The sequence below is a fragment of the Protomyctophum parallelum genome (genome assembly GCF_964188405.1).
Source record: "Protomyctophum parallelum genome assembly, chromosome: 3".
In the NCBI taxonomy this organism is placed as follows: Eukaryota; Metazoa; Chordata; class Actinopteri; order Myctophiformes; family Myctophidae; genus Protomyctophum; species Protomyctophum parallelum.
This window is the reverse complement of record NC_139698.1, coordinates 2,245,357-2,262,852: the sequence shown is the minus strand read 5'-3', so window position 1 is coordinate 2,262,852 and position 17,496 is coordinate 2,245,357. Positions and strand designations below refer to the sequence as shown.

At 43.3% G+C, this 17,496-nt stretch overlaps 1 protein-coding gene across 1 annotated transcript in view; it reads left to right on the top strand.

Moving 5' to 3' along the window:
* Window positions 1-17,496, top strand: part of calb1 (calbindin 1) — a gene marked incomplete at both ends in the record, with an annotated part of 43,640 nt that overhangs the window by 976 nt on the left and 25,168 nt on the right. Inside the window, one exon of the mRNA XM_083761278.1 lies at window positions 1,622-1,698. Within this exon, the coding sequence (XP_083617404.1) occupies window positions 1,622-1,698 (77 nt within the window). The remainder of the gene's footprint in view (window positions 1-1,621; window positions 1,699-17,496) is intronic.

Here is a 17,496-nt window from a genome sequence, read left to right as displayed (position 1 = left end):
CTGTGATTGACAGGTGATGGGTATATATATATGTCTCTGTGATTGACAGGTGATTGGTATATATTTATCTGTGATTGACAGGTGATGGGTATATATGTCTCTGTGATTGACAGGTGATTGGTATATATATGTCTCTGTGATTGACAGGTGATTGGTATATATATGTCTCTGTGATTGACAGGTGATGGGTATATATGTCTCTGTGATTGACAGGTGATTGGTATATATTTATCTGTGATTGACAGGTGATGGGTATATATGTCTCTGTGATTGACAGGTGATGGGTATATATTTATCTGTGATTGACAGGTGATGGGTATATATGTCTCTGTGATTGACAGGTGATGGGTATATATTTATCTGTGATTGACAGGTGATGGGTATATATGTCTCTGTGATTGACAGGTGATGGGTATATATTTCTCTGTGATTGACAGGTGATGGGTATATATTTATCTGTGATTGACAGGTGATTGGTATATATTTCTCTGTGATTGACAGGTGATGGGTATATATGTCTCTGTGATTGACAGGTGATGGGTATATATTTCTCTGTGATTGACAGGTGATTGGTATATATTTATCTGTGATTGACAGGTGATGGGTATATATGTCTCTGTGATTGACAGGTGATGGGTATATATTTATCTGTGATTGACAGGTGATGGGTATATATGTCTCTGTGATTGACAGGTGATGGGTATATATTTATCTGTGATTGACAGGTGATGGGTATATATGTCTCTGTGATTGACAGGTGATGGGTATATATTTCTCTGTGATTGACAGGTGATGGGTATATATTTATCTGTGATTGACAGGTGATTGGTATATATTTCTCTGTGATTGACAGGTGATGGGTATATATGTCTCTGTGATTGACAGGTGATTGGTATATATTTCTCTGTGATTGACAGGTGATGGGTATATATGTCTCTGTGATTGACAGGTGATGGGTATATATGTCTGTGTGATTGACAGGTGATGGGTATATATTTATCTGTGATTGACAGGTGATGGGTATATATTTCTCTGTGATTGACAGGTGACGGGTATACATGTCTCTGTGATTGACAGGTGATGGGTATATATGTCTCTGTGATTGACAGGTGATGGGTATATATTTATCTGTGATTGACAGGTGATGGGTATATATTTCTCTGTGATTGACAGGTGATGGGTATATATTTATCTGTGATTGACAGGTGATTGGTATATATTTCTCTGTGATTGACATGTGATGGGTATATATTTATCTGTGATTGACAGGTGATTGGTATATATTTATCTGTGATTGACAGGTGATTGGTATATATTTCTCTGTGATTGACAGGTGACGGGTATACATGTCTCTGTGATTGACAGGTGATGGGTATATATTTATCTGTGATTGACAGGTAACGGGTATATATTTATCTGTGATTGACAGGTAACGGGTATATATGTCTGTGTGATTGACAGGTAACGGGTATATATTTATCTGTGATTGACAGGTAACAGGTATATATGTCTCTGTGATTGACAGGTGACGGGTATATGTGTCTCTGTGATTGACAGGTGACGGGTATATATTTATCTGTGATTGACAGGTAACGGGTATATATTTATCTGTGATTGACAGGTAACGGGTACATCGAGGGCACAGAGTTGCAGAGCTTCATCAAGGAACTCCAGCAGGCTCGCAGACAGGCTGGACTCGTAAGTACTATAGATTATAGATTAGCTATAGATTAGCCTTAGATCTGCCACGCAGTGTTGTTTTTGGCAGCACATTTCTATTTTAGTTTTAGTCATTAGTCTCTTGAATAGTTTTCACTTAGTTTTAATCACATTTTAGTAGGGCTGTGAATCTTTGGGTGTCCCACGATTCGATTCGATTCCGATTCTTGGGGTCACGATTCGATTCAAAATCGATTTTTTCGATTCTACGATTCTCGATTCTCCAAAAACGATTTTCTTTTTTATTCAAAAGATTTTTTTTTTCCAGATTCGAAACTATTCTCTATTCAAAATGATTCTTGATTCAATACATAGGATTTCATCACAATCTACTCCAGCCAACTGAAGTGATTAACTTGAAAATGACTGAAGACATGATGTTTACTGTAAGGGTGAGGGTTAGGGTGAGCTTACATTTCATATTATAAACACCATGTAGTGATATGACTGAAGACATGATGTTTACTGTAAGGGTGAGGGTTAGGGTGAGCTTACATTTCATATTATAAACACCATGTAGTGATATGACTGAAGACATGATGTTTACTGTAAGGGTGAGGGTTAGGGTGAGCTTACATTTCATATTATAAACACCATGTAGTGATATGACTGAAGACATGATGTTTACTGTAAGGGTGAGGGTTAGGGTGAGCTTACATTTCATATTATAAACACCATGTAGTGAAAACTCCTGTAACTAACCAGAAATAAAATCTAAAAAATATATATATTTTTTTTTAATCGATTTTGAATCGTTCATAACGGGAATCGCGATTCTAATTCGAATCGATTTTTTTTGACACCCCTACATTTTAGTCACCTGGAATGTTCTAGTGTTTAGTCTAGTTTTAGTCGACTAAATGTCATGCTAAATCTACAGTTGATTTAGTCGACTAAAATGTGTTTTGACAGGCCTTGATGTGTGTGACATATTTTACACTTTGGTTGCATGCTGAAAATAGCAGCATGCATGCAACCCAGCATAAAACTGGATCTCTTGTCCACTAGTCCCTTCCTAACATTTTAGTCTAGTTTTTATTTGTTGATGAAATTGTCAGTATATTTAGTCTTATAGTTTTAGTCGTCATAGATTCGTTTTTATTTAGTTTTAGTCAGTGAAAAAAGGTAGTCGACGGACGTTTTTCGCCTTAGTTTTAGTCGACGAAAACAACACTGGTGCCACGCAATGGTAGGCCTGAGGATCATCTAATGTGATCCTGGGCTCTAAACACCCTCCACCAACCTAGTCCCCATATATGGGGGACAAGGGGAGACCAACCTAGTCCCCATATATGGGGGACAAGGGGAGACCAACCTAGTCCCCATATATGGGGGACAAGGGGAGAGCAAAACCTAGTCCCCATATATGGGGGACAAGGGGAGACCAACCTAGTCCCCATATATGGGGGACAAGGGGAGACCAACCTAGTCCCCATATATGGGGGACAAGGGGAGAGCAACGGACTTGAACTCATGCTTCCTTCATGCCTGAGTGTCCAAGTTGCTCCTTTACACCTGACAGGGGGGAGTTTCCCTGGTTGGACGTAGCGCGTGGAAGGAACACGTTATTCCAACCAGTTCCTTTCCCCTCCATCAGGCGCCCCGGCTGGCCAGGGGGAGGCAGTTTAGAGACCAGGATTACTGCATGTTTTTTGTGAGGGTACCTACCCTAGGGGACACGGGGAGAACATGTGAGGGTACCTACCCTAGGGGACACGGGGAGAACATGTGAGGGTACCTACCCTAGGGGACACGGGGAGAACATGCAAACTCCACACAGAAAAGGCCCTTTCGCCAACCCCGCGTTCGGGAATATGGGCACTGATGACGCGGAGGAGGAAACACGCCGCCAGCACCCGCAGCATCCCGAGCGGAAATCGAACCCAGGACCTTCTAGCTGTGAGGCGACAGCACTACCAACTAATTTGTTATTTTTGATCAACGTTTGCCTGTTATCTCTCCTAATGGTATACCAACATCAATACAACATGGAATTGTTGGACACAATCTTATATCCAATGACGACAACATGTTGTACGTTTCTGGTCTGAGAGGCTAGATCTCACCGAATGGTGCATTGTCTTTACACTGTGTGTGTGTGTGTGTGTGTGTGTGTGTGTGTGTGTGTGTGTGTGTGTGTGTGTGTGTGTGTGTGTGTGTGTGTGTGTGTGTGTGTGTGTGTGTGTGTGTGTGTGTGTGTGTGTAGGTCACTCACAGCACCCCAAGGGCATGTTGCATTACAGCGACACCTCCCATATAGGTGCACACAGAGAGGGGGGGGGGGGGGCTCGGAGAGAGGGGGTGAGAGAGGGAAAGAGGGAGAGAGAGTGTGTGTGAGAGAGAGAGAGAGAGAGAGAGAGAGAGAGAGAGAGAGGGGGGGGGCTCGGGGAGAGGGGGTGAGAAAGGGAGAGAGAGGGAGGGAGAGAGAGAGAGAGAGAGAGAGAGAGAGAGAGAGAGAGAGAGAGAGAGAGAGAGAGAGAGAGAGAGAGAGAGGGGGGGGGGGCTCGGAGAGAGGGGGTGAGAGAGGGAGAGAGAGAGAGAGAGAGAGAGAGAGAGAGAGAGGTAGAGACACAGAGAGAGAGGGAGGTTAATTACATCACGCTGTGTGCACTGGAGGATCACCCAGTGTTTTAAATGAGGAGACAATATGAGGCTGTTGGATAATGATTATGGGAACGTTAACACATTGAGTGCCACCTGGTGGATGAAAGTGGCGGTGCTTCATGAGGTGCCAGCGGATCAGAACGTGTGTTCCTCTATATGACGCGCGTCCAGTCTGAGATTAATTAAAACCCATTTTGGGGCGGGAACCCCTTTTGGTGTTATAGCATCATGTCATGCTTTTTAGCTATTGAAAAATAGCAGACCTACGAGCTTGTAGGTCTGCTATTTTTGAAAAAAATTGAAGAAGGACTTGACATATAAACATAGCTTATTCAGAAAACTATGGCATTTTCAAAACAGACATTTTTATAGAATCTGATCTCAGGTCAGAATGGGTTAACTTAATGAATTAACGCATTTAATCGCAACTATTCTTTCCACCGCGGGACGTTAACAAATAGCATCGAGTCAACGCTATAGTGTCGCCACTCTCTCACTGTATTACCCCAGTACAGATATGTACTGTATACTGCCTCTCCGCTGAGTCTGGATGGAAGGTTAAACATCTACTGTATAGCTTCCATTCCGTACATACTTCTACTGTATAGCATCTACTGTATAGCTTCCATTCCGTACATACTTCTACTGTATAGCATCTACTGTATAGCTTCCATTCCGTACATACTTCTACCGTATAGCATCTACTGTATAGCTTCCATTCCGTACATACTTCTACCGTATAGCATCTACTGTATAGCTTCCATTCCGTACATACTTCTACCGTATAGCATCTACTGTATAGCTTCCATTCCGTACATACTTCTACCGTATAGCATCTACTGTATAGCTTCCATTCCGTACATACTTCTACCGTATAGCATCTACTGTATAGCTTCCATTCCGTACATACTTCTACCGTATAGCATCTACTGTATAGCTTCCATTCCGTACATACTTCTACCGTATAGCATCTACTGTATAGCTTCCATTCCGTACATACTTCTACCGTATAGCATCTACTGTATAGCTTCCATTCCGTACATACTTCTACCGTATAGCATCTACTGTATAGCTTCCATTCCGTGCACAATTAGCAGAGTCTCAGTGGCAGAGCTATACTTGGCAGGTGCACAAACGCACGCACGCACGCATTGCGCACACACACACACACACACACACACACACACACACACACACACACACACACACACACACACACACACACACACACACACACACACACACACACACACACACACACACATCAGTGAATATCAATTACAATCAAACTCACTGTTTGCCAGCATCTGGGAGTTAGGGGGGGGAAACACAGTTTGATTTCCCTGTGCAGGACAGCTGAGAGACAGACAGTGTAGGAGAGACAGACAGCAGGACAGCTGAGAGACAGACAGTGTAGGAGAGACAGACAGTAGGACAGCTGAGAGACAGACAGTGTAGGAGAGACAGACAGTAGGACAGCTGAGAGGGAGACAGCGTAGGAGAGACAGACAGTAGGACAGCTGAGAGGGAGACAGTGTAGGAGAGACAGACAGTAGGACAGCTGAGAGGGAGACAGTGTAGGAGAGACAGACAGTAGGACAGCTGAGAGGGAGACAGTGTAGGAGAGACAGACAGTAGGACAGCTGAGAGGGAGACAGTGTAGGAGAGACAGACAGTAGGACAGCTGAGAGGGAGACAGCGTAGGAGAGACAGACAGTAGGACAGCTGAGAGGGAGACAGTGTAGGAGAGACAGACAGTAGGACAGCTGAGAGGGAGACAGTGTAGGAGAGACAGACAGTAGGACAGCTGAGAGACAGACAGTGTAGGAGAGACAGACAGTAGGACAGCTGAGAGGGAGACAGCGTAGGAGAGACAGACAGTAGGACAGCTGAGAGGGAGACAGTGTAGGAGAGACAGACAGTAGGACAGCTGAGAGGGAGACAGTGTAGGAGAGACAGACAGTAGGACAGCTGAGAGGGAGACAGTGTAGGAGAGACAGACAGTAGGACAGCTGAGAGACAGACAGTGTAGGAGAGACAGACAGTAGGACAGCTGAGAGGGAGACAGTGTAGGAGAGACAGACAGTAGGACAGCTGAGAGACAGACAGTGTAGGAGAGACAGACAGTAGGACAGCTGAGAGGGAGACAGTGTAGGTGAGACAGACAGTAGGACAGCTGAGAGGGAGACAGTGTAGGAGAGACAGACAGTAGGACAGCTGAGAGACAGACAGTGTAGGAGAGACAGACAGTAGGACAGCTGAGAGGGAGACAGCGTAGGAGAGACAGACAGTAGGACAGCTGAGAGACAGTGTAGGAGAGACAGACAGTAGGACAGCTGAGAGGGAGACAGACAGTAGGACAGCTGAGAGACAGACAGTGTAGGAGAGACAGACAGTAGGACAGCTGAGAGGGAGACAGTGTAGGTGAGACAGACAGTAGGACAGCTGAGAGGGAGACAGTGTAGGAGAGACAGACAGTAGGACAGCTGAGAGACAGACAGTGTAGGAGAGACAGACAGTAGGACAGCTGAGAGGGAGACAGCGTAGGAGAGACAGACAGTAGGACAGCTGAGAGACAGTGTAGGAGAGACAGACAGTAGGACAGCTGAGAGACAGACAGTGTAGGAGAGACAGACAGCAGGACAGCTGAGAGACAGACAGTGTAGGAGAGACAGACAGTAGGACAGCTGAGAGACAGACAGTGTAGGAGAGACAGACAGTAGGACAGCTGAGAGAAAGACAGTGTAGGAGAGACAGACAGTAGGACAGCTGAGAGACAGACAGTGTAGGAGAGACAGACAGCAGGACAGCTGAGAGACAGACAGTGTAGGAGAGACAGACAGTAGGACAGCTGAGAGACAGACAGTGTAGGAGAGACAGACAGTAGGACAGCTGAGAGACAGACAGTGTATGAGAGACAGACAGTAGGACAGCTGAGAGGGAGACAGTGTAGGAGAGACAGACAGTAGGACAGCTGAGAGGGAGACAGTGTAGGAGAGACAGACAGTAGGACAGCTGAGAGACAGACAGTGTAGGAGAGACAGACAGTAGGACAGCTGAGAGACAGACAGTGTAGGAGAGACAGACAGCAGGACAGCTGAGAGACAGACAGTGTAGGAGAGACAGACAGCAGGACAGCTGAGAGGGAGACAGTGTAGGAGAGACAGACAGTAGGACAGCTGAGAGGGAGACAGTGTAGGAGAGACAGACAGTAGGACAGCTGAGAGACAGACAGTGTAGGAGAGACAGACAGTAGGACAGCTGAGAGACAGACAGTGTAGGAGAGACAGACAGCAGGACAGCTGAGAGACAGACAGTGTAGGAGAGACAGACAGCAGGACAGCTGAGAGGGAGACAGTGTAGGAGAGACAGACAGTAGGACAGCTGAGAGACAGACAGTGTAGGAGAGACAGACAGCAGGACAGCTGAGAGGGAGACAGCGTAGGAGAGACAGACAGTAGGACAGCTGAGAGGGAGACAGTGTAGGAGAGACAGACAGTAGGACAGCTGAGAGGGAGACAGTGTAGGAGAGACAGACAGTAGGACAGCTGAGAGGGAGACAGTGTAGGAGAGACAGACAGTAGGACAGCTGAGAGGGAGACAGTGTAGGAGAGACAGACAGTAGGACAGCTGAGAGGGAGACAGCGTAGGAGAGACAGACAGTAGGACAGCTGAGAGGGAGACAGTGTAGGAGAGACAGACAGTAGGACAGCTGAGAGACAGACAGTGTAGGAGAGACAGACAGCAGGACAGCTGAGAGGGAGACAGCGTAGGAGAGACAGACAGTAGGACAGCTGAGAGGGAGACAGTGTAGGAGAGACAGACAGTAGGACAGCTGAGAGGGAGACAGTGTAGGAGAGACAGACAGTAGGACAGCTGAGAGGGAGACAGTGTAGGAGAGACAGACAGTAGGACAGCTGAGAGGGAGACAGTGTAGGAGAGACAGACAGTAGGACAGCTGAGAGGGAGACAGTGTAGGAGAGACAGACAGTAGGACAGCTGAGAGGGAGACAGTGTAGGAGAGACAGACAGTAGGACAGCTGAGAGGGAGACAGTGTAGGAGAGACAGACAGCAGGACAGCTGAGAGGGAGACAGTGTAGGAGAGACAGACAGCAGGACAGCTGAGAGGGAGACAGTGTAGGAGAGACAGACAGCAGGACAGCTGAGAGACAGACAGCGTAGGAGAGACAGACAGTAGGACAGCTGAGAGGGAGACAGTGTAGGAGAGACAGACAGTAGGACAGCTGAGAGACAGACAGTGTAGGAGAGACAGACAGTAGGACAGCTGAGAGACAGACAGTGTAGGAGAGACAGACAGCAGGACAGCTGAGAGGGAGACAGCGTAGGAGAGACAGACAGTAGGACAGCTGAGAGGGAGACAGTGTAGGAGAGACAGACAGTAGGACAGCTGAGAGACAGACAGTGTAGGAGAGACAGACAGCAGGACAGCTGAGAGGGAGACAGCGTAGGAGAGACAGACAGTAGGACAGCTGAGAGGGAGACAGTGTAGGAGAGACAGACAGTAGGACAGCTGAGAGACAGACAGTGTAGGAGAGACAGACAGCAGGACAGCTGAGAGACAGACAGTGTAGGAGAGACAGACAGCAGGACAGCTGAGAGGGAGACAGTGTAGGAGAGACAGACAGTAGGACAGCTGAGAGACAGACAGTGTAGGAGAGACAGACAGCAGGACAGCTGAGAGGGAGACAGCGTAGGAGAGACAGACAGTAGGACAGCTGAGAGGGAGACAGTGTAGGAGAGACAGACAGTAGGACAGCTGAGAGAGAGACAGTGTAGGAGAGACAGACAGTAGGACAGCTGAGAGGGAGACAGTGTAGGAGAGACAGACAGTAGGTTTCCATACTGCAGAGTCAGTCATTTGTCTTAACACATTCTGAACGGGAACCCCTTTTGGTGTCAGCATCATGTTATGCTTTAGTTATTGAAAAATAGCAGACCTACAAGCTCGTAGCGCGCCACCGAGTGGCGCGCTACGAGCTTGTAGGTCTGCTATTTTTGAAAAATCGAATAACGACTGACATTTTTTTTAGAATCTGATCTCAGGTCAGAATGGGTTAACAACTCAGTGACACGCTTGAAATACAAAATGTGTTCTGCGGCCATGCAGCAGATGTTATTTCCTGAATAATGTGCCAGCGGACATGCATCGTTATGTGGTGATCATCAGGGCCGATGTTGATGGAGTAGAAAGTACAGAAACTGGAGAGTTATATTTCTAAGAATCATTGCTCTATATGTAATGTTCTGGCTTCCTCTTTGGGGCGCAGAATCATTTCCATGGATCACAACGTAAACACCTTCCTTTCCTGTTGAGTGGTGCAACCCCTCCTATAGACAGCTATGGGTGTCCCCTGAGTGGTGCAGCCCCTCCTATAGACAGCACAGCACAGCACAGCACAGCACAGCACAGCACAGCACAGCACAGCACAGCACAACACAACACAACACAACACAACACAACACAACACAACACAACACAACACAACACAACACAGCACAGCACAGCACAACACAACACAACACAACACAGCACAACACAGCACAACACAGGACAGGACAGGACAGCACAGTACAGTACAGTACAGCACAGTACAGTACAGTACAGTACAGTACAGTACAGTACAGTACAGTACAGTACAGTACAGTACAGTACAGCACAGCACAGTACAGCACAGAAAAGCACAGCACAGCACAGCACAGCACAGTACAGCACAGTACAGTACAGTACAGTACAGTACAGTATAGCACAACACAGCACAGCACAGCACAGCACAGCACAGCACAGTACAGTACAGTACAGCACAGTACAGGACACAGCACAGAACAGCACAGCACAGCACAGCACAGCACAGCACAGCACAGCACAGTACAGTACAGTACAGCACAGTACAGGACACAGCACAGAACAGCACAGCACAGCACAGCACAGCACAGCACAGCACAGCACAGCACAGCACAGTACAGCACAGCACAGTACAGGACACAGCACAGAACAGCACAGCACAGCACAGCACAGCACAGCACAGCACAGCACAGTACAGTACAGTACAGTACAGTACAGTACAGTACAGTACAGCACAGTACAGGACACAGCACAGCACAGCACAGCACAGCACAGCACAGCACAGCACAGCACAGCACAGTACAGTACAGCACAGTACAGGACACAGCACAGAACAGCACAGCACAGCACAGCACAGCACAGCACAGTACAGTACAGTACAGTACAGTACAGTACAGTACAGTACAGTACAGTACAGTACAGTACAGTACAGTACAGCACAGCACAGCACAGTACAGTACAGTACAGCACTGTACAGCACAGCACAGCACAGCACAGCACAGCACAGTACAGTACAGTACAGTACAGTACAGTACAGTACAGTACAGTACAGTACAGCACAGCACAGCACAGCACAGCACAGCACAGGACAGGACACAGTACAGTACAGTACAGTACAGTACAGTACAGTACAGTACAGTACAGTACAGTACAGTACAGTACAGTACAGTACAGTACAGTACAGTACAGTACAGTACAGTACAGTACAGCACAGCACAGGACACAGTACAGTACAGTACAGTACAGCACAGCACAGCACAGCACAGGACACAGTACAGTACAGTACAGCACAGCACAGCACAGCACAGCACAGCACAGCACAGCACAGCACAGCACAGCACAGCACAGCACAGCATTTGACATTACAATGACATTTTGTGTTATTATTTCCAAAGCAAAATAAAACTACAATTTTCAGAAATGAAAAAACAAATCATCCTTTTCTCTATTTATCTAATGTCTATTAATTTCAACTGGATTGAGTCCAATTTGAGACACAATGTGTCTTTTGGGTCTCAAGATATAAAAGGTCTGTTTACTACTGGACTGTATCTCTGTCACCCTGTAATACAGTCTATAAAGGTATGGTTCATATCACTGTATCTCTGTCACCCTGTAATACAGTCTATAAAGGTATGGTTCATATCACTGTATCTCTGTCACCCTGTAATACAGTCAGATATAAAGGTATGGTTCATATCACTGTATCTCTGTCACCCTGTAATACAGTCTATAAAGGTATGGTTCATATCACTGTATCTCTGTCACCCTGTAATACAGTCAGATATAAAGGTATGGTTCATATCACTGTATCTCTGTCACCCTGTAATACAGTCAGATATAAAGGTCTGGTTCATATCACTGTATCTCTGTCACCCTGTAATACAGTCAGATATAAAGGTATGGTTCATATCACTGTATCTCTGTCACCCTGTAATACAGTCAGATATAAAGGTATGGTTCATATCACTGTATCTCTGTCACCCTGTAATACAGTCTATAAAGGTATGGTTCATATCACTGTATCTCTGTCACCCTGTAATACAGTCAGATATAAAGGTATGGTTCATATCACTGTATCTCTGTCACCCTGTAATACAGTCAGATATAAAGGTATGGTTCATATCACTGTATCTCTGTCACCCTGTAATACAGTCAGATATAAAGGTAGGGTTCATATCACTGTATCTCTGTCACCCTGTAATACAGTCAGATATAAAGGTATGGTTCATATCACTGTATCTCTGTCACCCTGTAATACAGTAAGATATAAAGGTCTGGTTCATATCACTGTATCTCTGTCACCCTGTAATACAGTAAGATATAAAGGTATGGTTCATATCACTGTATCTCTGTCACCCTGTAATACAGTCAGATATAAAGGTATGGTTCATATCACTGTATCTCTGTCACCCTGTAATACAGTCTATAAAGGTATGGTTCATATCACTGTATCTCTGTCACCCTGTAATACAGTCAGATATAAAGGTCTGGTTCATATCACTGTATCTCTGTCACCCTGTAATACAGTCTATAAAGGTCTGGTTCATATCACTGTATCTCTGTCACCCTGTAATACAGTCTATAAAGGTATGGTTCATATCACTGTATCTCTGTCACCCTGTAATACAGTCTATAAAGGTCTGGTTCATATCACTGTATCTCTGTCACCCTGTAATACAGTCTATAAAGGTATGGTTCATATCACTGTATCTCTGTCACCCTGTAATACAGTCTATAAAGGTATGGTTCATATCACTGTATCTCTGTCACCCTGTAATACAGTCTATAAAGGTATGGTTCATATCACTGTATCTCTGTCACCCTGTAATACAGTCAGATATAAAGGTATGGTTCATATCACTGTATCTCTGTCACCCTGTAATACAGTCAGATATAAAGGTATGGTTCATATCACTGTATCTCTGTCACCCTGTAATACAGTCTATAAAGGTATGGTTCATATCACTGTATCTCTGTCACCCTGTAATACAGTCAGATATAAAGGTATGGTTCATATCACTGTATCTCTGTCACCCTGTAATACAGTCAGATATAAAGGTATGGTTCATATCACTGTATCTCTGTCACCCTGTAATACAGTCAGATATAAAGGTCTGGTTCATATCACTGTATCTCTGTCACCCTGTAATACAGTCAGATATAAAGGTATGGTTCATATCACTGTATCTCTGTCACCCTGTAATACAGTCAGATATAAAGGTATGGTTCATATCACTGTATCTCTGTCACCCTGTAATACAGTCTATAAAGGTCTGGTTCATATCACTGTATCTCTGTCACCCTGTAATACAGTCTATAAAGGTATGGTTCATATCACTGTATCTCTGTCACCCTGTAATACAGTCAGATATAAAGGTCTGGTTCATATCACTGTATCTCTGTCACCCTGTAATACAGTCAGATATAAAGGTATGGTTCATATCACTGTATCTCTGTCACCCTGTAATACAGTCAGATATAAAGGTCTGGTTCATATCACTGTATCTCTGTCACCCTGTAATACAGTTAGATATAAAGGTATGGTTCATATCACTGTATCTCTGTCACCCTGTAATACAGTCAGATATAAAGGTCTGGTTCATATCACTGTATCTCTGTCACCCTGTAATACAGTCAGATATAAAGGTATGGTTCATATCACTGTATCTCTGTCACCCTGTAATACAGTCAGATATAAAGGTATGGTTCATATCACTGTATCTCTGTCACCCTGTAATACAGTCAGATATAAAGGTATGGTTCATATCACTGTATCTCTGTCACCCTGTAATACAGTCTATAAAGGTCTGGTTCATATCACTGTATCTCTGTCACCCTGTAATACAGTCAGATATAAAGGTATGGTTCATATCACTGTATCTCTGTCACCCTGTAATACAGTCAGATATAAAGGTATGGTTCATATCACTGTATCTCTGTCACCCTGTAATACAGTCAGATATAAAGGTATGGTTCATATCACTGTATCTCTGTCACCCTGTAATACAGTCTATAAAGGTATGGTTCATATCACTGTATCTCTGTCACCCTGTAATACAGTCTATAAAGGTATGGTTCATATCACTGTATCTCTGTCACCCTGTAATACAGTCAGATATAAAGGTATGGTTCATATCACTGTATCTCTGTCACCCTGTAATACAGTCTATAAAGGTATGGTTCATATCACTGTATCTCTGTCACCCTGTAATACAGTCAGATATAAAGGTATGGTTCATATCACTGTATCTCTGTCACCCTGTAATACAGTCTATAAAGGTATGGTTCATATCACTGTATCTCTGTCACCCTGTAATACAGTCAGATATAAAGGTATGGTTCATATCACTGTATCTCTGTCACCCTGTAATACAGTCTATAAAGGTATGGTTCATATCACTGTATCTCTGTCACCCTGTAATACAGTCAGATATAAAGGTCTGGTTCATATCACTGTATCTCTGTCACCCTGTAATACAGTCTATAAAGGTATGGTTCATATCACTGTATCTCTGTCACCCTGTAATACAGTCAGATATAAAGGTATGGTTCATATCACTGTATCTCTGTCACCCTGTAATACAGTCAGATATAAAGGTATGGTTCATATCACTGTATCTCTGTCACCCTGTTATACAGTCAGATATAAAGGTATGGTTCATATCACTGTATCTCTGTCACCCTGTAATACAGTCAGATATAAAGGTCTGGTTCATATCACTGTATCTCTGTCACCCTGTAATACAGTCAGATATAAAGGTATGGTTCATATCACTGTATCTCTGTCACCCTGTAATACAGTCAGATATAAAGGTATGGTTCATATCACTGTATCTCTGTCACCCTGTAATACAGTCAGATATAAAGGTCTGGTTCATATCACTGTATCTCTGTCACCCTGTAATACAGTCAGATATAAAGGTATGGTTCATATCACTGTATCTCTGTCACCCTGTTATACAGTCAGATATAAAGGTATGGTTCATATCACTGTATCTCTGTCACCCTGTAATACAGTCAGATATAAAGGTCTGGTTCATATCACTGTATCTCTGTCACCCTGTAATACAGTCTATAAAGGTCTGGTTCATATCACTGTATCTCTGTCACCCTGTAATACAGTCAGATATAAAGGTATGGTTCATATCACTGTATCTCTGTCACCCTGTAATACAGTCTATAAAGGTATGGTTCATATCACTGTATCTCTGTCACCCTGTAATACAGTCAGATATAAAGGTCTGGTTCATATCACTGTATCTCTGTCACCCTGTAATACAGTCAGATATAAAGGTATGGTTCATATCACTGTATCTCTGTCACCCTGTAATACAGTAAGATATAAAGGTCTGGTTCATATCACTGTATCTCTGTCACCCTGTAATACAGTCAGATATAAAGGTATGGTTCATATCACTGTATCTCTGTCACCCTGTAATACAGTCAGATATAAAGGTCTGGTTCATATCACTGTATCTCTGTCACCCTGTAATACAGTCAGATATAAAGGTATGGTTCATATCACTGTATCTCTGTCACCCTGTAATACAGTCAGATATTAAGGTATGGTTCATATCACTGTATCTCTGTCACCCTGTAATACAGTCAGATATAAAGGTATGGTTCATATCACTGTATCTCTGTCACCCTGTAATACAGTCAGATATAAAGGTATGGTTCATATCACTGTATCTCTGTCACCCTGTAATACAGTCTATAAAGGTATGGTTCATATCACTGTATCTCTGTCACCCTGTAATACAGTCAGATATAAAGGTATGGTTCATATCACTGTATCTCTGTCACCCTGTAATACAGTCAGATATAAAGGTATGGTTCATATCACTGTATCTCTGTCACCCTGTAATACAGTCTATAAAGGTATGGTTCATATCACTGTATCTCTGTCACCCTGTAATACAGTCAGATATAAAGGTATGGTTCATATCACTGTATCTCTGTCACCCTGTAATACAGTCAGATATAAAGGTCTGGTTCATATCACTGTATCTCTGTCACCCTGTAATACAGTCAGATATAAAGGTATGGTTCATATCACTGTATCTCTGTCACCCTGTAATACAGTCAGATATAAAGGTATGGTTCATATCACTGTATCTCTGTCACCCTGTAATACAGTCAGATATAAAGGTATGGTTCATATCACTGTATCTCTGTCACCCTGTAATACAGTCAGATATAAAGGTATGGTTCATATCACTGTATCTCTGTCACCCTGTAATACAGTAAGATATAAAGGTCTGGTTCATATCACTGTATCTCTGTCACCCTGTAATACAGTAAGATATAAAGGTATGGTTCATATCACTGTATCTCTGTCACCCTGTAATACAGTCAGATATAAAGGTATGGTTCATATCACTGTATCTCTGTCACCCTGTAATACAGTCTATAAAGGTATGGTTCATATCACTGTATCTCTGTCACCCTGTAATACAGTCAGATATAAAGGTATGGTTCATATCACTGTATCTCTGTCACCCTGTAATACAGTCAGATATAAAGGTCTGGTTCATATCACTGTATCTCTGTCACCCTGTAATACAGTCTATAAAGGTATGGTTCATATCACTGTATCTCTGTCACCCTGTAATACAGTCAGATATAAAGGTATGGTTCATATCACTGTATCTCTGTCACCCTGTAATACAGTCAGATATAAAGGTATGGTTCATATCACTGTATCTCTGTCACCCTGTTATACAGTCAGATATAAAGGTCTGGTTCATATCACTGTATCTCTGTCACCCTGTAATACAGTCTATAAAGGTCTGGTTCATATCACTGTATCTCTGTCACCCTGTAATACAGTCTATAAAGGTATGGTTCATATCACTGTATCTCTGTCACCCTGTAATACAGTCTATAAAGGTCTGGTTCATATCACTGTATCTCTGTCACCCTGTAATACAGTCAGATATAAAGGTATGGTTCATATCACTGTATCTCTGTCACCCTGTAATACAGTCAGATATAAAGGTATGGTTCATATCACTGTATCTCTGTCACCCTGTAATACAGTCTATAAAGGTATGGTTCATATCACTGTATCTCTGTCACCCTGTAATACAGTCAGATATAAAGGTATGGTTCATATCACTGTATCTCTGTCACCCTGTAATACAGTCAGATATAAAGGTATGGTTCATATCACTGTATCTCTGTCACCCTGTAATACAGTCTATAAAGGTCTGGTTCATATCACTGTATCTCTGTCACCCTGTAATACAGTCAGATATAAAGGTATGGTTCATATCACTGTATCTCTGTCACCCTGTAATACAGTCAGATATAAAGGTATGGTTCATATCACTGTATCTCTGTCACCCTGTAATACAGTCAGATATAAAGGTCTGGTTCATATCACTGTATCTCTGTCACCCTGTAATACAGTCAGATATAAAGGTATGGTTCATATCACTGTATCTCTGTCACCCTGTAATACAGTCAGATATAAAGGTCTGGTTCATATCACTGTATCTCTGTCACCCTGTAATACAGTCAGATATAAAGGTCTGGTTCATATCACTGTATCTCTGTCACCCTGTAATACAGTCAGATATAAAGGTATGGTTCATATCACTGTATCTCTGTCACCCTGTAATACAGTCAGATATAAAGGTATGGTTCATATCACTGTATCTCTGTCACCCTGTAATACAGTCAGATATAAAGGTATGGTTCATATCACTGTATCTCTGTCACCCTGTAATACAGTCTATAAAGGTATGGTTCATATCAATGTATCTCTGTCACCCTGTAATACAGTCTATAAAGGTATGGT